Source organism: Abramis brama (assembly GCF_963993115.1).
Source record: "Abramis brama genome assembly, chromosome: 1".
In the NCBI taxonomy this organism is placed as follows: Eukaryota; Metazoa; Chordata; class Actinopteri; order Cypriniformes; family Leuciscidae; genus Abramis; species Abramis brama.
This window is the reverse complement of record NC_139963.1, coordinates 40,466,575-40,490,998: the sequence shown is the minus strand read 5'-3', so window position 1 is coordinate 40,490,998 and position 24,424 is coordinate 40,466,575. Positions and strand designations below refer to the sequence as shown.

The 24,424-nt window shown below is 36.5% G+C and overlaps 2 protein-coding genes across 2 annotated transcripts; both read left to right on the top strand.

Moving 5' to 3' along the window:
• The first annotated feature begins 690 nt into the window (after window positions 1–690).
• Window positions 691–12,836, top strand: LOC311098455 (uncharacterized protein). The gene is made up of 11 exons (XM_084138655.1): window positions 691–875; window positions 1,037–1,160; window positions 2,688–2,863; window positions 3,482–3,658; window positions 5,294–5,414; window positions 5,531–5,691; window positions 6,560–6,712; window positions 9,042–9,183; window positions 9,271–9,590; window positions 9,696–9,734; window positions 12,224–12,836. Exons 1-11 carry the CDS (start codon window positions 849–851, stop codon window positions 12,623–12,625), a joined length of 1,842 nt encoding a protein of 613 aa, XP_083994781.1. The 5' UTR covers window positions 691–848; the 3' UTR covers window positions 12,626–12,836.
• Window positions 12,837–13,753: 917 nt separating this feature from the next.
• Window positions 13,754–23,870, top strand: xab2 (XPA binding protein 2). Its single transcript, XM_084134538.1, has 19 exons — window positions 13,754–13,909; window positions 14,297–14,445; window positions 14,542–14,665; window positions 14,782–14,979; window positions 15,126–15,260; window positions 16,062–16,226; window positions 16,526–16,670; window positions 16,752–16,903; window positions 17,000–17,119; window positions 17,196–17,327; window positions 18,677–18,808; window positions 18,903–19,016; window positions 19,168–19,330; window positions 19,488–19,678; window positions 19,767–19,889; window positions 19,980–20,151; window positions 23,058–23,184; window positions 23,340–23,449; window positions 23,576–23,870. Exons 1-19 carry the CDS (start codon window positions 13,868–13,870, stop codon window positions 23,635–23,637), a joined length of 2,556 nt encoding a protein of 851 aa, XP_083990664.1. The 5' UTR covers window positions 13,754–13,867; the 3' UTR covers window positions 23,638–23,870.
• The last annotated feature ends 554 nt before the right edge of the window (window positions 23,871–24,424 follow it).

The window sequence follows — 24,424 nt, the reverse complement described above, 5'->3', positions numbered from 1 at the left end:
GTTACTTTGTTTTCCCATTTATTGACTGACAGCTCTCCTGTCCCCATGTTGAGAGAAATCAGGAGTAAATGCAGAGGCATTGTGTGTGCTGTGTGTGAACATGATGATTATTGTAGATCTAGACTAATGTGACCATTTACTCATATCACTCGCACAAAAACATTCGGTATTCCTCAAAATGAATGAAGAGTGAAATGTAAACTCAGAATATTACACAAACATGCAATAGTTAAATAACATAACACAAATAGACTTTAATCTCACTTTATTAACCAATGTCTTTGATGCTGACATTCGATGATCTGATTCAACCACACCAATAAGCAAAAATCATTTCACTGACCATTTGTTAAATAATAATAATTAATTTTTTAAAGAGTCCTATTTTTGTACATATTTGTACAATTGTTTAAACCTATTGTCTGCAGGTTTTTAGAAATCCATTGATCATTTCAATAGAGTTACCAACCTAAACACAGACTGATGGTGTCAGGAGGTCTCTGTTGATACTGATACTGATGTCACTGCTCCAATAATTGTCTCCCATGATAAAAGATCATCGCTGCATGATAGAGAGGATTAACTGTTTTTATCTGGGATTAAAGACTGCCCCCGTCTAGGTTTAATGGGTGCGGGTTTATATTCAAAGCTTAAGACCCTCTAAAAGCACTCCATCCATCCGTCCTGGTAGAGCTTTACTTCAGTCTGGAGAGAGAAGCTTGCTCGCAAGTTTGTACAAAAGTACTAGATTACACTATGACTGAAATTTGAATACATGTTCTAAAGAAGTATGCATTGATATTTGTATCTTATTAAGAAGAAAATCCAGATGAAGATAGTAGTAGGAGATGACATCTGTGGCGGACAACATGGAGGTATTTCATATTTTTTTTTTTTTACATTTCTAAACTTTTGACCCTAAACTTTTCTGCTGTATTTGATTATTACTTCATTGATATGAATCATTATTAACAGTGTATGTTTACTACAACCTGTTAACAATGTTCAAATTGATTGAAATGTTCGGTCTTCGCAGCAAGTTTCAGAGAAAGAGGATCAGTTGTTTTCCCTCGTTAGTAACGCTCAGCGTGGAAGATTAGATGAACAGCGCTGCACACTGGGTCCAACAAAACCTCAACAACTTCATGCCAACAGCCCAGGTCAGATGTCTTTGCAATTTTGGTAATGGTAATTAAAAATAAATAAAAAATAGGCATCACCCTATTTACACAGTTGATTAATCACAGCACATTTAGACAAATGCTTTTGTATTTCCAGTTTTCTAAAATGCTGTCAAATCGATTAATCGCGATTAATCAATTCTAACATAAAAGTTTGTTTATATCATGTGTGTGCGTGTGTGTATGTGTATATATATATATATATATATATATATATATATATATATATATATATATATATATATATATATATTTACACACACACACATAAACAAAAACTTTCATGTTAGAATCATGATTAAGCGATTTGACAGCACTAGATGCAAATGAAGCATTTTTGAATAGAACTAATTCACATACATTTCCATATCAGAAATATGAACATTGGATAAACCCAGGTTCAAATTTCTTTTTGTTGACATATTAGAGTCATTGGTTTTTCCAGAGGGGATTGTGATATCTCTTTTTTACAGAGCCTCTTACAGAGCCCTTAAAGGGACATGGTGGAGGGAAAATTATGGGATTGGGGGAAAAAAAGATTTCAATGCTTTTGCTTTCTCTCGCAAAACTTTTGCGTTCCACCGAGAAACGTTGCGTTCATTCGCAAAAAAATGCGTTCATTTCTCCGGGAAACGCAAAAGTGAAATGAAACGTTTGCGAACAAATGCAATTATCTTTTCAGAGAGAACGCAAAGATTTTGCGAGGGAACGAAAAGTTTCTCATGAAACAAAGTTTTGCGGGGGAACACAAACATTTTGCGAGCGAACGCAAATAACATTAAGAGAAAATGCAAAAGTTTATGAGTGAGCGGAAAAGTTTGTGAACAAACGCAAATATTTTTGCAAGAGCAAAGGTTACGAATGAACGTAAATATCTTTGCAAGTGAATGCAAATACCTTTGCAAGTGAGTGGAAAAGTTTATGAACGAATGCAAATATCTTTGCGAAAGAATGCAAAAGTTTGCGAGTGAACGGAAAGTTTCTCGGCGAAACGAAAAACATTCATGAGAGAACGCAAAAGCATTGACAAATAATTTTTCATCACATCTCATATTTGTTTCCTTCACCATGTCCCTTTAGGTTCTCCATTGAACTGAACCACTGCCAGCGATAAATTAATCAGAAAGTATTTGTCCAAACTCACAACAGGTTTTGCCCAAAAGTTTGCGAATGGACGCAAATATCTTTGCGAGCGAACGCAAAATTTCTCAAGGGAACGCAAAAGTTTTGTGAGAGAATGCAAAAGCTTTGAAAAAATGTTTTCCTCCCATCCCATATTTCCACCACGTGTCCGCGGGCTCTGTATTGACAGTAATATACCTGGTTTATTAGCAGCTAACAATTTTGGTGTTTATAAGTGCTGCTGAAGTGCAGGTATCTGACTGTTGTGGAAGCAAAAATAGCCCAAAATACTCAAAATTGACCAGTGCACAGGTTTTGTCTGTAGCGTCTTGCCTTAAAAGTAACATTTACATGTTCATGTTTCTTTGGACGACACTGCGGCAGATGGCGATGACTTTTTACAGTTCCTGGTCAAGAGTCAGAGTCAACGATTAGATGACCAACGAGTGACGCTCAGTTCATTGCCAGGGATGGAGGCATTCACCATCAGAGATCCGAAAGAGGGAAATGTACTGAAGACAAACTTTGATCAGTTTTGCAACATGGTCAGCAGAGCTCATGTGAGTTTTCCAGTGAACTTTGGAGGACATCTGATTTGTAAAACAAAGTTTATTGGAGCATGTTTTACAAGAAAATACTGTTTTAGTCTTTCTATTTCAAAATTTCACATTTAATTCCCTACGTTACTTGCCATTTCATTGTAATTATTTGTGAAACCCAGGTGAAAAAGACGTACTGTTAAATATATTAAAAATGCATTCAAGTATATTTGTATTGTACTAAAAACATACTCAAGTAGATTTTTTATATATTTAATAGTACGTATTTTTCACCTGGGAATTTACTAGCAATTTCTGAATTTTTAGTATTTATATTTGAAATTTAGTAGCGTTTTATTTTACAGCCCTGTTCTGCATATACATACTATGTACTTATTATAGTATATAACAACTACTTTCAACAAGTACTAACCCTGAACCTACCCATAAACCTAACCTCAACCCATGTAGTTATATTACCCAGTACTTTTTAAGTACGCTGTAAGTGCACGTAAAATTAACTGCAATTGTTTCCTAGCCTTTTTTCAAGTAAATCCTGCAATTTATTTTTGATTGTATATACAGGAAAGAATTGAAAAGAAAGTTTTTTATCTTCAAATTTCTTAACCTGCAATGTAGAGTTTCAGGAAACAGACCCATTCAAAAAACACCCTGACCCCTGAGGCCCCGGACTCTGTGAGAAGAGTGAGCTACAGTCCTCAACCTCCTGCTGATTCAGACACTTATAACACGCTCAGAACCAGATCAGCCTCATTCAACCCCATATCAGACAAGGACAGAATGGAAAGTTTTCAAGTGAGTATGAATGCATATATTTACAGTGGCCTCAGATACTTTCTCTCAAAACTTCCTACTTACTTAACCCATAAGAACCCGGACCAATTTCCCCTTATAGGAAAATTATGGGGCATATAAAACAGACTAAATGGACCACTTAAAACATGTTTCTGCAGTTGTTTTTTAAATACAACCACTCCTTGTGAAAGATCTGTAATGTTACATATATGTGACATTGGGCGTTTATGATAAATTTTTAATGTTACATATATGTCACATTGGGATTTTATTTCTCATTTGAAAAAAAATACATTTAGTCAATTTTCTTTCTAAATAACAGTTTTTTTTTCTGTTTATTTTCTTTTCCACAACATTTTCAAAATTATAACTTTTCTAGGAAGATAAATAAAAAAAAACTTTTTTAGAAGAAATAGTTTTTGTATTTTATTTGCTTTGCCACATATTTCAAAACCACATAACTGTGACCATTTTCAGGTATAAGGTTTAACCAGAAATACATTTTTAGATTATTTTTTCACAACTCCTAAATGTGAAAACTGAATAAAAATAAATAACTACCTCACACTGGAGGTAAACAAGTTGAACATGCATGTAGTGCAATAACATTGCAAAATTCTACCTTTTCAGGTATAAGGTTTAACCAGAAACATTTTTAGCTAATTTTTTCACAACTCAAAAATGCGTGCAAACTGAATAAAAATAAATAACTACCTCACACCGGAGGTAAACATGTTGAACATGCATGTAGTGCAATAACATTGCAAAAATGTGTATATTGTGCAATAAAACTGTAAACAAACAAACAAACAATACAATACAATGCTAAGTAAAAAAAAAAAAAAAAAAAACATCAAGATGTTTCCTGAATCTATTCATGTTATTCTCACTACACAAAAAGATAAAATAACCTTAAAATAGTACCAACATATGATATCAACACATGTTATACCTGTTTTATACCATATGTTGCATACAGGTTTTAGTTACAGGTATGCAAAATATTTTCAGAATACATTTCATTAACAATGTTATTAATTTGACATTTTTTTGTTTAAAATATGCTTTGAATTGAGCAGCAGAATATATATAACACTAAAATAATTGAATCAGCTAAATTATCTGAGCAGCTCATTTCCATTTTTCTTAATGTGACATATAGGTCACATCAAAATTCCACCTACTGTTTTACGGTTAAAAGCCTGATGTGACACATATGTCACCACATCATTTTCATAACTTGTTTTTTATAAATTTGTACAAGACATGTTTTAAAATCAGGTCAAGTGTAATCTAGGATATGTTATTAAAACATTAGAATTGTTGTATGGGTTGAAACATACCTTTAGTAACAAAAACAAGCATTTTTAAAAATTGCTGACACTGCAACATGTGCACACCGGGCAGGCCACCATTTTGGAAATGTTACCATGGCAACAAAAATGCACACATTGTCACATGACTGAACCTGGATGTTCCTTAAATGTCACTTAGGGACTTCCTGGGTTGAAAGTAAGGGATAATGCTTTAAAAAGACCTTTCCAGATAATCACCAGTGTTTGTGACACCCACGTCACAGTGGGTTCTTATGGGTTAAAGTACAAAAGCCTGTTATTCTTGTACTTAATTCATCAGGGTGACCAGGACCAGCTGTTGTGTCTAGTTAGTCAAACACAACGTGGACGTATGGATGAACAGCGCTGCTCCATTAACCCCTTATCGCCTTCACCCAGACATATGGAAAACAGCCAGTCAGGTTAGTCTGTAATAATAAAGTTTTATCAAGTTAATAATTCAACAAATGCATTAAAAAGCAAACCAATCAGAGAAGGTTCTTTTCTAAGCGCATGTTTGTATACACCCTCTAAACAGATCAAGATGTCGAGAATTTTTTTAATCTCATTTCTAACACCCAAAATCGACGGTTCGATGACCAGCGGGTGATGCTAAAGCCGTTGGCAGGAAAACAAGCACCTCCTGGGATGACAGCTCAGGAATCAGATCAGCTCTTCAACATGGTCTCCAGAATACAGGTGTGTAACGCTTCCGACATTTCAAACGGTTATACAATACGGTTCCAAAGTCTGAAAGAAATGAATGCTTTTATTCAGTAGGCATGCATTAATTGATCAAAAGTGTCAGTAAAGACATTTATAATGTTACAAAAGATTTCTATTTCAAATAAATGTTGTTCTTTTGAACTTTCTATTCATCAAATAATCCTGAAAAAATCTTTATATGAGAATGATTCATATGAGCAGCAAATCATCATTATGAGAATGATTTCTGAAGGATCATGTGACACTGAAGACTGGAGTAATGATGCTGAAAATTCAGCTTTGATCACAGGAATAAATTACATTTTAATTTTTTTTTCAAATAGAAAACAGCTATTTTAAATCATAATAATATTTCACAATATTACTGTTTTTACTGTATTTTTGATCAAATAAATGCAGCCTTGATGAGCAGAAGAAACCTCTTTCAGAAACACTCTTTGAAAGGTAGTCCATGTTAATGTATTTATCTGTCATTATTTATGCAGCTTATTTCCAATACATAGGCCTACATGCATACATACATACATATTTATTTAATTATGTGGACAAAGTTTAAAAAAGTTATAGTATATTTTCTTAGTGCATTAAAAATCATGGAAAATGTGATGAAACGACCCCTTTGAGATACATTTGTGAGACTATGCGCAGCTCTAATAAGGGCAAGAGCTCAAATATTGGCCAGCAAAAAAGGGCTTATTTTAAGATCTTAATCAACATTTACTAGCGCTCTCCTGTTTCCATAACTGGTACATGCACAGAAATAGAAACCTGGACAGAATATCATTAATTTAAAAGCACTCCGTGATAACAAGACACGCTTGTATTATTTTCTCTTTGGCAGGGCTCTCGGATGGATGATCAGTGCTGCTCTGCTCCCAAAATCCAGCTGGGGTCTCCTGCCCCCCCAAGGAAGACTTATTCTCAACCTGTATCCCCGAGTAACCCTCCATCTGAATCAACCAGGAGATCAGGATCATTCAGTCCTTCTTCTGAGGTGTTATATAGGCCTATATTTAATAATATTTATTTGACTGGATATTTCAAATGTTATATGTTTTATATATTTCATATTTTATATATTTTGTTGTCGTTAGTAGCATAAAAAAAGTTTACTTGCCTTTGTAATGACTTAAGTTATAGCTCTTAAGTTATAGGGTGTGTTTAAACGACAACAAAGTACTAAAAACGGTAATGTTTTTCCTTTTGGCATACAAGTTTTGCATACAGACGACAACGTTGTCAAAACGATCCCCGTTCACACGAATCCACGGAAAGAACTAAAAACGCTGTATTATTCATGCCAGGCCTGTAGTTGGTGATGTCACTTTGTAAAGAAACACTACCCGCCTATAGATTGAACACGTGATACGCATGCGCATGACGTCACCGTTTTCACAAACTCGTGCTTTTGTAGTTTATACAGAGACAACGGTGTTGTTTTCAAAAACTTGCACTTTGAAACCAGTTTTCAGAGGTTTGCATTTTCAGACCCCCAAAACACGAGATGGTCCTCACTGCAGAACACGAAATCCAGGGGGAGGAGTTGGATCCAGATCCAACTCCTCCCACCTTACATATACCTAAACCTACCCATCTCCACCCCCTGATCCCTAAACCCACCCCTAAACCTACCCATCTCCACCCCTTAGATCTGATCCCTAAACCCACCCCTAAACCTACCAATCTCCACCCCTTAGATCTGATCCAACTCCGCCCCCTGGATCTCATGTACTGCAGTGAGGTGCTACTGCAAAACACTGCTGTCGTGTAAATAAACGGCCAAAATGCATGAAAAGTTTTCAGTTTTTAGTTGAAAACAGTGACGTGTAAACGGCCCCTTTGTGTGAACATTGCAAAAGTTTTGCAAACCTTAGGGGCCGTTTACACGACACCGTTTTCAACTAAAAACTGAAAACTTTTCATGCATTTTGGTCGTTCATTTACACGACAGCAGTGTTTTGGGGGCCTGAAAATGCAAACTTTTGAAAACGATACTGTTATCGTCTCTGTGTAAACTACAAAAATGTGAATTTGTGAAAACGGTGACGTCATGCGTATCACGTGTTCAGTCTATAGGCGTGTAGTGTTTCTTTACAAACTGACATCGCCAACTACTGGCCTGGCATGAATAATACAGCGTTTTAATCATTTTTGTAGATCCGTGTGAACGGGGATCGTTTTGACAATGTCTGTATGTTTGTACGCAAAGGAAATATGTTTCCATTTGTAGTACACTGTTGTAAACGTACCCTTATACAGTATATTTTGACTCTGTGGTCATTTTTTTATTCTGTTGCAATTTTCGAGCATCTTTGTAGCATCTTTGTCAATTTGGTATTGTTAAATAATTATATAATTACATAATATTATATATATTAGTGCTGTCAACGTTAATGAATTAACGCATGCAAATAATTTTTTTCAGTTTAACGCATTTTTAACACGCAATTAACGCAGCGTAAAGTTTATCAAAGAACAAAAGTAACAGAAAATTACTCACTGCTCGTGACTAATTTTTTTTTATAGCTTTAATAAGGATTAATCTGTGTTTAATTTATAATTTATGCAGTGACTGTTTGATAACTTCATTCAATTCCTAGTTAGAAAAGTAGGAAGGACATTTATTCAAATTACATTTATTATGGGTTTATGTGAAAACTCTTTTAAGTTCACCTAGGTTAAAAGTTGTTATATTTTTGAAGCCTAATAAATGTTAAAAAAAGAAGATAGATTTCAATTATCACTGTAATGTTAAATGGCTATAATTAAAGTTTAAAATTGGGGGGAAAAGTCATTTTCATTGAGACATTAGTTGCTGTATTAGTAGCAGTGATACTGGCCTTCATTCACAAAAAGATGCTATTAAACAAATATTTTAAATATACTGCCTTTTATGTTGTTTATACATTAATTTGGAGATTAACTGTGAAATTATTACATTATAAAATATATATATTTTTAAAAACGTCTAAAAACTTAAATGTTTTTAATTGTGATTAATCGTAATTAATCACAGAAAAAATGTGTGATTAATCTAGTTACATTTTTTAATCGATTGACTGCACTAATATATATATATACAGTATATATATATATATACATATATATACATATATATATATATATATATATATATATAGATATATAGATAGATAGATAGATAGATAGATAGATAAATGATGTGGGTTCAAAATAAGTCTATGGTATGCTGTCAGTTACTATAGTTTTTCTTAGGATAGTAGAATATGTCTGGTAAAGGTAGAATGCCCCTGAAAATCATAAATTCACATTGATTCATATAGTGTTTTCTTTCTCTGAATCAGGTACAAAATTGTATTGATCAGGACCAGTTTTTTTCCCTGGTGCATCATTCACAGCATCGGCGAATGGACGACCAGCGGTGCTCATTTGATCCCTTTAGAAAACCTTCCCCCTCTCCGAATAGCCCGAACGCTAATCCCACAGGTAACTGAAGTCTGCTCGGATAATGATGATTATTAATGACCGAATCATTGTAATTCAGTCACTGTACTTCTGGCTTGTTGCATACAGCGGAAGATTCTGAGGACCTTTTCAATCTACTGGCCAACTTTCAAAGAGGACGACTGGATGATCAGCGTGTGACACTTGGCGCATTGCCAGGCCTCCAGCCCTCCAGAATAGAGACAAAGAGAGAGACAAATATAGCAGCCCCACAAATCATGCTGACCCCCGCATCACCTGCTGCACCAAAGAAAGCTTGTCCCAGTCCGTCCTCTCCCTCTCTGACCGTCTGTGACTCAGACACACCTGGCAGGCCTCCCCCCAGATCGCCCTCATTTTGCCCAGCGTCAGATAGAGAGAGATTACCGTATGATGACATGTCTGCGCAGGTGAGGGACTTCTTTTTTTCAGCATGTACTGCATCTATTTTTGACTTTGATTCCTGAAAATTGAGCTGAAGTGGTTGATATTAATAGCACACTCTTGTTTTACAGATATCATTTCAAATTTCCATGCGCTTCCCTCCACATCAGGTAAGTGCAGTAAATGACCACGAAACGTGTTTGTCAGAATGAAAGAATATTAAGTGAAAAGTTCTCATTAAAAGTGTGAAACAAGGGAATGCCTGCAAATTACACAAAGTCAGCATAAAATAAAAATTCACCATATCTACAGTATATTCTAAATGCATTAATTGATCTCATTGTGAACGATTCATCGATGTAAGTTTATTTTTTATAATTCATAATGTTTAATCAAAATGTCATAACTCAATCTTCTGGTGAAATCGACAGACTTCTCTCTGGTGATGTATGCAGGACTTATCCAATTATTTAATCCGCTTAAACCCCGCCTCTTTTAACGCCCACATCTCAAAATCCAATCAACAATAGAACCAAGTCCTGCCTTACATCTTATTATTTTTCGATAATCCTAAATAATTTTCACTCAGATGTATGTCGCAACATGGAAGACAAATCTGTCTCTACTTATGTTTTATCACAACTTTAATACCTAATAATACTTACGATATGTAAAATGAAAATTCTGTCAGTATTTAGTAGCCTATAACCTTTATGTAGTTATAAACCCACAACCATAAAAGCATTATAAAAGTAGTCCATACAATACAACCCTTCTGAAGTCATATGATTTGTGTGAGGAACAGACCAAAATGCGTCAGTGTTTTTTGTCAGTATTATGACAGTCAGTGGGACCCAAAACTTTCAAGCTCCAAAAAAAGAAATCATCTGAGTTTTGAATAACATGATGGGGAGGAATTTTCCTGTTTGGGTGAACTATCCTGATGAGTTCAACTAACTTAATGATCTGGTTGCAACATTGTACCTTAGTTAAAGGGATAGTTTAGCCACAATTGAAAATTCTGTCATTATTTACTCACCCTCAAGTTGTCCTGAACCTGTATGAGTTTCTTTCTTCTGTTGAACACAAAATAAGATATTTTGAAGAATGTTTGTGACCAAACAGTTGATGAGTCCCATTGACTTCCATAGCATGGAAGCATAGCAAAAATACTATAGAAGTCAATGGTGCCCAACTGTTTGGTTACTGTATATCTTCTTTACTGTTTATCTTGGTTACAAAATATCTTCCTTTGTGTTCAGGAGAAGAAAGATATTCATTCAGGTTTAGAACAACCTGAGGGTGAGTAAATGATGACCGAATGTTCATATTTGGGTGAACAGCTCACTATAAATAATGCATTAATAACGACATCAATTTGGGTCTGTTCGGCATCAGAAGACAATATGATGTAGAGCAATATATCACAAGAAATGCCTATAGACCACTTTTATGAGGCTTTTTTTTTGTAATGTTCATAAATAAATATCACCATAGTGGTATTAGTGATAAATATCACATCACTATATTAACTGCTTGTATGGAAAAGACGTTTTATATAAAATAAAATAGCTTTCTATAGGCCACTGTAAAAGGTGGAATCTTCATGGTAACATTATTTGCCAAAAGTGATGTTCATTTCGTTAAGCAAAACTTAAAGTCCCCCTGTGGTGAAAATCAAGGTTTTAATGTTGTTTATATGTCTAGTGGTTACAAAAACAAGTGTCTCACCATTAAAAGCCATGTCCCAAGCACACAATATAATGATCTATAATTCTATGTTAATTTTAGGTAGCCTATATGAAAGACTTATGCAGCTGTTGCACTTAACCATATTTTCCTTTTTGAAGTGATTGCAATCATATTTCAAGCAATTCAAAACCATCAGGTTGAACAGTGTGCATCTGAAGTGTCTCAGCTGAAGGAAGTAATCCATTATTTATCGGCTTTAAGATATTAGCCAAATTTTCTCATCGGGCTGATAACGATAACATTAAAACTGCAGTGATCCAAAGACAGTCTCAAAAATGCGGTTTGAAATCGCTGGTGTTTCTGACGTCACAAACTACCTTGTAACCAATCAGGTCAATGTGTGATCGTCAATGAGTGGATCTCTGAGCCTGTGTGAGTGAGTGGAGGCGGGGATAATTTACATATTCAAAGAACCGCGTATACTAAATGAGGCAAGGGTGTAGAGTTACATTCAAGCTATTTTAAGGCATGAAGATTTTTTTTTTCAAGGAAAAAACTTTTAAATATGTAATTTTGGTGATCAAAGATGAGTTTTAAGGGATAAAATGATTGACTACAGGATAAGTACACTTAAGTAAAACTTAGTGCACCTTCAAGGAAGTGCTAGACATGAGCTGATCTTGCAGCTCAAAGTAAACTTAGGACTTAAATATTGTTTTCCATGTTCCAGATGGCTACTTATTCATGACTGAACATTAATGTCTAAATGCAGGAGTTCTCAACTCTGGCCCTCGAGGTCCACTTTTCTGCAGAGTTTTTCTCCAACCCTGATCAAGCTCACCTGCCTACAACTTTCTAGTAATCCTGAAAACACCTCGATTAGCATTTTAAAGTTGTGTTTGATTAGGCCTGGAAGTCCAAAGTTGAGAACCCCTAGGTCTAAAGTCTATTTTTGTGTCTCCTTCAGACTCAGGGAGTAAACAATCAGCCGTGTGCATTCCCTGAAGTCTTCCTCACAATCGGACAACCAGGGGAGACTATAGTGCTTCCTCTCAGCGCTAGGCCTGGCAGACCAACCTCTCTCAATGTGAACCCACCCAAAAACCATCGCTCCAGGTCTCCGTCCCCTCGACGGTCTCCTGCCAGACAGAAACACTCGAGACCCTCGACTCCACACCCAGGGGACTCGGCCAGTCCAATCAGCCCACATGAGGACTACTTCTCGCTCATCCAAAGAGTCCACAGCGCTCAGCTGCAGCAGAATAATGGACCCGACAGAGCAGAGCCCAGCAAAGAGGCTAAGAAGGAGAAGGGAAAGAGCAGTGGAAAGAAAGAGAAAAAAGAGGGAAACAAAGAAAAGAGAAAATAAGACGCTTGTTTAATGTATGTGTTTCACATCACCTGGATGAATGGCAGAGTTACAAATAAGCGAAACATGTTTTTATTTGTGTGTCTGTATTAAGTGAAGGTGTAAATGTGCAGTATTCAGATAAATCTGCTGTGATGATGGATGATCAAATATGCTTGAGCTGCTTCTGTTGTGTTTGACATAAATAAATATATATTTGTGTGTTGCTTTATACCTGTTTTTCAAATTACATACCGTTACTACCAGCATTTGTGTATACACTTTAGTATACTTCTAACTTATTATGGAAATTATATGTTTAAAATAATATACATAAATGCTTTTCTGTACGTTTAATTCTATGTTAACTTCAATGAAATAAAAATGTATTATAGTTTAAATTGATGTTAAATGCAATCAGCTGAACTTAAGTGAAGTGTTTTTTGACATAGACTATGGTAGGACTTAAGTACATCTTAAATGTAATTTGATAATTACTTCTATGGTCTTATGAAATATGGTTGAAGTGCATTGCCGAATGTACAGACAAGCATTTATGATCAACTAAAATATAGTTTAATGGCATTTCAATTGAAACTTGTCACATATTTAAATATATTTGTAATTACATAAAAGTACATTTTAAATACATTAACTTTAAATGTAATGTCAAACAAACACACTCCAGTTAAAATTATAATCAAGTGCTTTACATGTGCTTTAGTATGTTAGTCAGCACATCAAAATTGACATGCACTTAAGTGGCCTTTATTTCTCTAATATTATAAATCTGCAAGCAAGTAAAGATTTGAATTGCACAGCGCACTTTTTTCTCAAGGGTGAAAATCCTCATCGACTCTACTACTACACTGATGATAATAGCCTATAGATGAGTGGTTTACCACAGTTAATTCTCAACTGTAATAAAAAAAATATATATATTTGTAAACTCCAAATTTAGCTCACTGCAGAAAATAATGGAAAAGACGTTGACGATTCAATTAATTTAACAAGGTTATTCAGAGTACTGAAGCCTCTCTTCCATTGACTTCCATTCAAAGACGCACTAAGGCTCCCCCTAGAGGAGAAGCCCTGACACAACCTGCCTGTCCTGCCCACTGTCCACCTCAACCAATAGGAAGCGACTTCACTCGGAAAGGGCGGGGCGTTTGTATTCAACGATCTCAGCACGTTGGGAAAGTGTTTGTTTTGTGAAGAATTTCACAGAGTTTTTAGCACTATTAGACGGATTTTCTCTTGCTGATGAAAATGCCGACTCTTAACGGAAAGGCAGACGTTATATTCGTAAGTATTTGAGTGTCTTAAATCAGTTTCGTGACATTTAACCGAGCCTGTTCTCAGCTAGCTGTGATTAGCTTGCTAATAATACGAGAGTATATAACGTTAAGATAACAACTTTATGCCAAAATAATGTTTGAAGATTTTTATTAGAAACATATGTGATTTGTTACCTGTCAAACATCAACTGGAGTGTCGTTGTTTGCATTGATTAACGTCATATTTAATAAGAGTTACAGTAGTTAGCATATATGTTTGGTATTGTTTTGATTAAACAATTATGATTCTGCTCGACATTTTTCTTGTTCCCTTATATAACTTGTAACCATTACACAAACTTGATTTGATCTTTTTGAGCATCTGTGTTTCATAAAGCTCTTGTGTATTTTGCAGGAAGATGATGATTTGCCTTATGAAGAAGAAATCATCAGGAATCCATATTCAGTAAAGTGTTGGATGCGTTATATTGAGCACAAGCAAAATGCTCAGAAATCAGTGCTCAATATGATCTATGAAAGAGCTTTAAAAGAGCTGCCTGGCAGGTACGTACGTGTCATCTTGTTCTCTCTTACAATGAACCTGTGTGCTTGATACACATAAATGATGTTTGTTTCTTTTCTTATGTTTTTTTCTGTCAGTTACAAGTTGTGGTACAACTACCTGAGAGAGAGGCGGAAACAGGTGAAAGGCAAGTGTGTCACAGATCCAACATACGAGGAGGTGAACAACTGTCATGAGAGAGCACTTGTGTTTATGCACAAGGTAAAGTTGACATTTCATGCATTTTCATGTTTATTTGGCGGCAGCACTGTGTGACAAACTTACTAGTGTTATTTGATGGTTGCACATTCATTTTCTTTTGTTCTCTGTCTCCTCAGATGCCGAGGATATGGATAGACTACTGTCAGTTCATGGTGTCTCAATGCAAAATTACACGGAGCAGACGGACGTTCGATCGGGCGTTACGAGCGCTGCCCGTTACCCAGCATCCTCGCATCTGGCCCTTGTATCTTCGCTTTGGCCGTAACTTGCCTCTCCCAGAAACAGCTATTCGTGTTTTCCGTCGTTACCTAAAGGTAAGGGACGGACGTTATGCTGAATACCAAATACACGCTTGATTGCCTGTATAAGTTGACATTTCAAGCCTTGTGCTTCGAGGTGCTATACGATTTCTTTCTGCTTGCTGTGTTGCCTTGTTTAAGAGCCTCTGTCCTGTCTGTAGTTGTCTCCTGAGAATGCAGAGGAATACATTGATTACCTGCGTTCGGTTGGACGTCTGGATGAAGCTGCGCTCCGACTGGCAGCTGTGGTCAACGATGAAAACTTTGTTTCTAAAGAGGGAAAGTCCAATTATCAGGTCAGAAATTGACATGTTTTACATTTTGAGTTTGTCCACCTAAACATGTGCAGTGTAAATATACTATTGTTCAAAGGTTGCAAAGGTTTAAAATAACTATTTTCTATTTGAATACATTTTAAAATGTAATTTATTCCTGTAATCAAAGCTGAATTTTCAGCATCATTACTCCAGTCACATGATCCTTCAGAAATCTTTCTAATATAATCTGATTTGATGCAGAAACATTTGTTATTATTATCAACGATGATGACAGTTGTATTTTTTTTTTTAAATATCATTTTTAGTTGAATAGAAAGTTCAAAAGAGCATAATTTATTTGAAATGGAAATATTTTGTAACATTATAAAGTCTTAACTGTCGATTTATTATGATCAATTCAATGCATCCTTGCTGAATAAAAGTATTAATTAAAAAGAAAATCTTACTAACCTCAAACTTTTCACCGTTTGATTAGATTATTTTGGCATAATTCATGCTGGAAGACAAAAATGCTGAAGACACAAATGTAGGTTGCGGATCTTGATTTGGTGGCTTAATGTCAAGAATTGTATTTTGGATTAAAAATGAACATTTAATACACTGGTCATTATTATAGGAATTTTAATTATTAAAGTCCCTAATCAATTCATGCAATCTTCATTCTGAGGTCAATGCATTGTTATGCATCAAAGTATTTGCATCTATCTTTATGTCCATTTTAATCAGATTTGTGAATTATACACTGTACAAATATATTATGTATTATATAAATTCTCCATATTTTTACATGAAAAATAAAAACTTGAAATTCAATTACAGCTTTGGCACGAGCTCTGTGACCTCATCTCACAAAACCCGGACAAGGTGACCTCACTAAACGTGGGAGCGATTATCCGAGGTGGTCTCACCCGCTTTACTGACCAGCTTGGCAGACTCTGGTGTTCTCTGGCGGATTACTACATCCGCAGTGGACACTTTGAGAAGGTACATGTGTGATATCTGAGGGCTCGTTTACAAGACACCGTTTCCAATTAAAAACTGAAAACTTTTTATGCATTTTGGCCGTTCATTTACACGTCGACGTATAATACATTTTACACGACCTGTGTGAACAGCGATCATTTCGACCACCTTGTTGCCTGTAGGCGAAACACGCGAAGGAGAAACTTTCCTGTTTTTAGTACATCGTTGTCTTGTAAACGCACACTTAGACTCCTGAATATACTAAATCTGTTCACACACAGGTTGGCACCATTAACTATCTTGTTTTTGTTTTTTTCAAGGCTCGAGATGTATACGAGGAAGCCATCCTAACCGTAGTCACAGTGAGAGACTTCACCCAGGTTTTCGACAGCTATGCGCAGTTTGAAGAGAGTATGATCGCTGCCAAGATGGAGACCACGTCTGAACTGGGACAAGACGAAGATGGTGAGAGATTCTTCTTACAGACCTTTACAGCAAATAAGCCTTGATGTTGGTCTTACAGAAATGCTGATTTCCCAACTGTAGAAGACATCGACTTGGAGTTGCGATTGGCCCGTTTTGAGTTGCTGATAACTCGACGGCCGCTCTTATTAAACAGTGTGCTGCTCCGTCAGAACCCTCACAACGTTCACGAGTGGCACAAGAGAGTCAAACTCTACGACGGCCAACCTCGACAGGTCGGAAACATCATTTACATCATTAAATCAGTCGATATTTGTCTCGATGCAACTGTCGTGTGTGATTTACACATCCTATGTTGCTTTGTCCTGTAGATCATCAACACATACACAGAGGCTGTGCAAACAGTAGATCCCGTGAAAGCCACAGGAAAGCCTCACAATCTCTGGGTGTCCTTCGCCAGATTCTATGAGGATAACGAACAGCTAGATGATGTAAGAAACTTCCCATCGATAATTACTTGGCACATTACTGTAAACTGATGGCTAACTATTTGACTTGAACTTCAAGGCTCGGACTATCTTCGAGAAGGCCACAAAGGTCAACTACAAACAGGTGGATGATCTTGCTGCAGTGTGGTGCGAGTATGGAGAGATGGAGCTGAGACATGAGAACTATGACCAGGCTTTGCGTATATTAAGGGTAAGAGACAGTGTCACACATTACCACTAGTGCTTTAGTGCAGCGGTTCCCAACCATATTCCCACTGGTACTTCTGGTGTAATGATGACAAAGCTGTAAAACCTGTTATTATAACATAAACTAGGAGTGTCAATAGACTCAAATAATTAACTAAAATCGATTTCACGATTCTAGAAGTTTCAAAAACGCTATGTTCCTCAATAAAGGAAAGAGTTGTTGAGGGGAAAAATTAAAGTAGAAAATATTTCAGCTTGGAAAAGTGACATCACCCTTTATTCAAAAATTATTACAAATTTGTAAGCATATTGCGTAGTTGTGCTTGGAGTCATTTGTTGCATTTGTAGTAATGCAATGAGACGTGTTAGATTCTGCCAACATCATTTTTGGCCAGGCTATAAAGGTAAAAGAGTAGCAAAACTTGAGGGCATGTAGATGTGAATTTGACAACTTACAAAACATATTCATACACTTTAATGCCAATTTACACTCACAGCTTCAATGTGAAAACTTGTAAAATACAAAAAAATCTGAATTTGAATGTTGAGATTTGCACTCCCAAACCTGTATTCTGAATTTTAAGTTGCAGACAAGTAGTCTAGAGATGCGCGGTTGGCGGTTACAGCCGCGGACTCCGCGGATAAACCGCGGATCGGGCGGATGACGTGACGAAAAATAATATTTTAATTCAATTCGGGCGGGTGGCGGGCGGTTGAACCAATCAAATGAAAAATATTATGTATACAGCAATCAGCGGATGGCGGGCGGTTGCGGTTTTGAAAATTGGTCAAAACGTTGGTGCGGATGGATGGCGGACGGATGATGAGTTTTGTGATGCGGATGAAATAATAGCCCATCCGCGCATCTCTAAAGTAGTCACAAATGTGTAAAATGCCATTCACAGAAAAACAATGACAGATACAATCTTTTAGTACATATTTGCTCTTATTCTTACATTCTCATTCGCAGTGCAACCTCAATCAGGCACGTGCAACTTGTCCAATCTGTCAAGATTTATTAAATATGAATACAACCTGTATCTGTAGTTTTGCTAATTTTGTCAGATGAATACCTTAACCAAGTTTAGTGTTATGTTCTTCCCTCATATTTAAACCATTTAAAAACTGTAACACATTTTCCTCATATTTTGATAATTTAATTGGAAAATTGACCACTATGTATATATATCGAACGGCTATTATTGCTATTGCTATTATTAATTATTTTATATTATAATATTTGAAGTCATTTTGCAGCCCAGTTTCTTTGCAATAAGTGATACATTTGGAGATCAGTGACAATTTTCATGTCATTAAACTTTTTCCAGATGTTGACCATCTTTTTCTTCTCAGAAAGCAACAGCGATTCCCTCAAGAAAAGCAGAGTATTTTGACGCATCAGAACCGGTGCAGAATCGAGTATATAAATCCCTGAAAGTTTGGTCCATGCTTGCAGATTTGGAGGAGAGTCTTGGCACATTCCAGGTATGCGACTGCATTTAACAAGCTAGATTTAGCAGTAAGACTCTTAGAATCTTGATGCAATGTTGTGTGTTAATGGAACTGTTGCTTTTGTCAGTCCACAAAGGCGGTGTATGATCGAATCATTGACCTCCGCATCGCCACACCTCAGATCATCATTAACTATGCCATGTTTCTTGAAGAACACAACTACTTTGAAGAAAGCTTCAAGGTAATGGAATTGAATGGACATGACCTTCTGTTCTATTCATTATTATTTCATTCTTTTGGGAATTTATATATTTTCGCTTTAACAAACATGTTTATTTATTCATCAAATCATATTTGTTTATAAATAAATCTGGATTTAATTTTGATTGTAGGCATATGAGCGTGGCATTGCCCTCTTTAGGTGGCCTAATGTCCATGACATCTGGAACACGTACCTCACTAAGTTCATCGACCGATATGGAGGCAAGAAGCTGGAGAGAGCACGAGATCTGTTTGAGCAAGCGCTGGATAGGTGTCCTCCTAAATATGCCAAAAGTAATAATACAGAAAACACAAAATGTTATGATTAACTGCATTCGTTTAAAATGTTTGTCATAAAATCTAGAATCCATTTGATCAGCTCTAACTGTTGGAAATGCATAGCCAACTCTGTTAGATATAAAATCCTGATTTAATTTGTGGTGTTTAACAGCGATCTACCTGCTGTACGCTAAGCTGGAAGAGGAGTACGGTTTGGCGCGACATGCCATGGCTGTGTATGAGAGAGCCACTTCGGCTGTAGAGCCACAGGAACGCCATCAGATGTTCAACATCTACATCAAACGCGCAGCAGAGATTTATGGAGTCACTCACACAAGAGCCATCTATCAGAAAGCCATTGAGGTAAACCACTCAGCTGGTATCGCTTAGAAAATATATCAGGATTTATAACATGTTTTGTGCTGTAATGAGTTAACTTGGTCTGGTGCAGGTCCTGCCAGATGAACACGCCAGAGACATGTGCCTGCGCTTCGCTGACATGGAGAGCAAACTTGGAGAGATTGACAGAGCGAGAGCCATCTACTCTTACTGCTCTCAGATCTGTGATCCCAGGGTAAATCTTACCTCACCGTTGCACATTACTTTGGTCATGTTGTCTGTGATGCTGGATTTTGAACGCCCTCCCGTACCATTTCTTGAACAGTTGACCGCTCATTTCTGGCAAAGCTGGAAGGAGTTTGAGATTCGCCACGGTAACGAGGACACCATCCGTGAGATGCTGCGGATCAAGCGCAGTGTGCAGGCCACATACAATACACAAGTCAACTTCATGTCCTCTCAGATGCTCAAGGCAACCACTAATGCTACTGGAACAGGCAAGTTTCATTCATTAAAGGCGTCATGACATGAACAGAAATTAAATTGAGATTTTGAGGTCTTTGTAGCATTAAAAGAGTTTCATAGCTTAACGTCTTCCTTGTGTAGAAAAAAAGCATTTGTGGAATCAAGCTTCAAAAAATGGTTCGTTTGGGTATTGTGGGATCTGTGACGTCACATAGGAAAATAGATTTGCATATGACTGCCTCTAGAGCAGGGGTCGTCAAGTAACTTTGGCTGCGGGCCAATATTTTTTTTAGCCAGTAGATGGCGGGCCAGCTACACAGAGTAGGCCTATGGATACAAATTAAATACTCTTATATAGGCCTATAATCGCAGAATATGATGGGTCCGTCACTGTCCGTGGATCATTCGTTCAATCGTTTTTTTCAAATTAAAACCAAAAATAAAAATATGAAAAACGACTTGTTTTTCCATTATTTATTTCCTAAACTAAAATGAAAAAACAAATAACGATGGGTTTTCTGATTTTCTGATTGTGCTCAGATCAAAAATAGAAAAAATGAATTACTGGATTAGACAAATTTTAATTTTGATTTTTAGTTTTTAATTTAACACCTTAGGGATATATCAAGGAAATCATTTTAAACAGATCAAGTACTATGGTAACAGATTACAGCCATTTTAATAAAGGTGTGAATAGCAATCATACCTCATTCGCTTACAGTCCGACTTTTGAACTTTATTCCTTTTTTTTTTTTTTTTTTATTCGGGACACACACATACACACCTAAGGTTTAAGGAGGTCTGCGCGGGACTGTTTTTTTTCCGTCCCGCTCCCACAAGGTTCTATTCAGCAACCGCTTAAAATACACTCGGTGTTCACCCGCTTTATTTCCCGACCTGACGGTCCGCAAAATTTAGATCTCGTTTCCATAATCTCACATTCAAATGTCTCTAACGGAAAGAATGAGATTAAGTAGCCTATAATAAATGCTATACAAAAATTGTTCGTGTCAATTAGGCTATTGTAACATTGTACTGTCAGCAGAGAAAAAAAATGCCACAGAAAAAAATGATGAAATATAAATAGCCTAACATAAATTAAATAGGACAAAGCCTATCACTCAAATTAAAGCAACATAAACGAAAATCATATTGCCCTACTGACAAATGAAGTAGGCTATTTTCTGCCGAACTATTTCAAACATCCTTGCAAAAAAAGAATGTTGTTGACTGACAATGGTTTCAGTACCAAACAGCTCCTCAGAGCTAGGTGTACAGGTGGTCAGAATGAAGTGCGGAATCTGCGGATACGCTGTCAAAAGATGTCGGGAGTGGGCTATTGTCAGTCAGACCGCCCGCTCCGTCCAAAGTACACCAGAGTTCTGACCGCTACCGTCTTTTGACGCGCGAATGGACACAAAGTGGTCAAGCGTATAACTAGACGCGGCAGGCGCGAATTTGACGCGCTATTCGCGTCCGGTGTGAACGCACAGTTATACTTTAAAATGTAATCCCGCGCCGCATGATTCCCTATGGGTGTTTCACACAGTATGCGGCGGTGAAATCGCCGCGTGACTACGGCTTTTCTCAAGTAGTGGAAGAGTTTTGTGCAGCATTTAGGACTTCCAAAATAATCAGGCGGGCCAGAAAATATTGCTGGCGGGCCAGTTTTGGCCCGCGGGCTGCCAGTTGTCGTTCCCTGCTCTAGAGCAAGACATCGACGAATCATTGTACACCATCACACAATTAGCCCCGCCCACTGGTGTTCAGTCGGTTAACACTTGTCAAATTCAAATAAAACCCATTATAATCACTGACGCTGTCTACACCGGATACCGCATCCACCTTAGTGTTTAACATAAGAGCAGACGTGGCCATTTTTAGCTTAAATAATGCTTCATCATTAAATTTCACAACACTTAATCTTGTGCAATAGAGAGTGGGCGTTGATACTGTTTCCAATGCAATGACGTTATAATCATAACAGTGGCCGTTTACTGACAAGCCTTAAAGGAGCCGCCCCTTAAAAACGTGTTAATCCAGACAGAGGGTCAGAATGAGGGTTGAAAATAATCGTTTTCTGCTTATATATATTTGGGTTTTAAAAACCTTTATTAATATGAACCTCAAGGAACATATTAAAATGAAAAATACATGTTATGACCCCTTTAAAGCCAACAGGAAATCAAAATGTATTGTTTTTAATATGTTCTTTAGGCTTGAACATAGGTCAAAAGTTGATTTGGGCTACTGTTGTGGCTGTTGTTTCATGTTCACTTTGCAGGAAAAATGTGTCTTTATAAAAACAGTTGATTCTTCCACACTGATAACTGGAGAAGTATTTCAATTGTTAACTAAATTTGAAAACAAATAAAAATTGGTTTTGTTAATTGAATTAAGGCTGAAATAAAATGAAATATAAATATTAGAGACAACTTAAAAAAAAAAAAACTTTAAGTTGAAGTACTCAAGCTTATAACTATGTTTAGTTGAAGTTTTAAAAATTAAAACTGAAAAGTAAATTAAAGCTACTATATATATATATATATATGTGTGTGTGTGTGTGTGTGTGTGTGTGTGTGTGTGTGTGTGTGTGTGTGTGTATATATATATATATATATATATATATATATATATATATATATATATAAATATAAAAATTACATGCATAACAATTACTAAAACTTTGAAATGAAATATGAAAATATATATAACAATTAAAGCTAATTAAAATATTAATAAATACTATAATAGTATATATATTATACTAAAATAACCTGAGAATGGTGCAGAATCTGTTATTTTCTAGAATGACAATCTATATTTGCATGTGAAATTTATGTGGTTAAGCAAATGGGTGTTGGAGTAATCCACAAACTGAGGTTATGTAACAGCATATTATCAGTGTGTGGGTAAACGTTTGTGTTGTGTGTTTCAGTGTCAGATCTTGCTCCGGGGCAGAGCGGAGTGGATGACATGAGGCTGCTGGAGCAGAAGGCTCAGCAACTGGCTGTAGAGGCCGAACAGGACAAACCCAAACCTAAAGACAAGATCCTTTTCGTCAGGTGTGTACTGCTGTGCCCTAGTCTGAGGCGGGGCCACACAAACCAATCAGAGCAGAAGCCTGACACAATGGCTTATTTAAATGATTCTGCCCTCTTTGGAAATGATGTTTCTATTGTGCTGTTTACATCACTTGACATTTGTTTGATTTGTACAGAAGTGACACCTCTCGCAGTGAACTCGCCGAACTGGCCAAACAAGCTAATCCTGATGAGATCGACATTGATGATGATGATGATGAGGATGCAGAGGATGGGGAACCGGATGGTTAGTTCAGATGAGACATGATTGTTTTGTTTTTTTCCTAGATACTCGAACACTTCATCAGCATTTTGATTTTGAGTGTTCTGTCTTTGAACAATTGCTGATCAATTTGCATGCTTGTCATTTCAGAAGTCCAGTTGGAGCAGAAGTCTGTCCCTACTGCTGTCTTCGGAGGACTAAAGGAGGACTAATTTTGTTGCAGTTCAGTAACCAAGAAACAGTGAAAATTATTAGCGACATGAATTATGTAAATGGTTTGCTACACTTTAGCAATACCAATTCAGACCACATGGTGTCACTCTTTGCAGCATTTGTATGCTTTATTTTTTTTTCATGATGACATTGGGTAGATAAAATGTTAAAGCGCTAGAATTGCATTGTTTTCCCTCTGTCTACTGTACATTAAAAGATCAACCCCCATGCATGGCTTCTACAAATTGTTTGTTATCAGATTGCAATACTGCAAAGTCTCAGAAGGCTCTGCCCATCGTTGCACAGACACATGGGTGGAGCTGTTGAATCTGAATGCTGTGGTTTCACTAATATGTCAGTTTGGCACATCTGGTTATTGATCACTCTGTCTCTAAACTTTCTTTTTGTTCAAGTTTCTTATTCTGTTTGTAATGGGATGCACATTTATTCTTTTAAAGATGTTCGAGGCTGTTTATATCAATAAGCATAATTGTATTTGTTAATGAGCAGTACATTGAGTGCTGGTTCTACTACAAAGAAAAACGGAGAACCAAAGAATGAGAAAAAAACAAATTCACTGCTCCTCCATAATTAGATTAAAATAGTTCTGTGAGTTAATCTTCTTACAAAGTTCCAGCAGTGGTCTCTCTAACATCATGTGACCTGGACCTTCAGTGAATTCTGTCCTGTGTTAACTTGGTGTTGTTCACAGCTGTACTTCTGAACGATTCTCTGGGAAAGTCCATTTAAGTGCTTTGTTTTGGTGATTTAAGAGGGTTTGATAAA

Bases quoted from the DNA above. Each gene is read 5' to 3' on its own strand.
- LOC311098455 (XM_084138655.1), top strand. From the start codon at position 849: ATGACATCTGTGGCGGACAACATGGAG. The intron at 3,659-5,293 runs GTGAGTATGAAT...TTAATTCATCAG, and splicing joins ACAGAATGGAAAGTTTTCAA to GGTGACCAGGACCAGCTGTT. The intron at 9,735-12,223 runs GTAAGTGCAGTA...TGTCTCCTTCAG, and splicing joins TGCGCTTCCCTCCACATCAG to ACTCAGGGAGTAAACAATCA.
- xab2 (XM_084134538.1), top strand. From the start codon at position 13,868: ATGAAAATGCCGACTCTTAACGGAAAGGCAGACGTTATATTC. The intron at 13,910-14,296 runs GTAAGTATTTGA...TGTATTTTGCAG, and splicing joins GAAAGGCAGACGTTATATTC to GAAGATGATGATTTGCCTTA. The intron at 14,666-14,781 runs GTAAAGTTGACA...CTGTCTCCTCAG, and splicing joins CACTTGTGTTTATGCACAAG to ATGCCGAGGATATGGATAGA.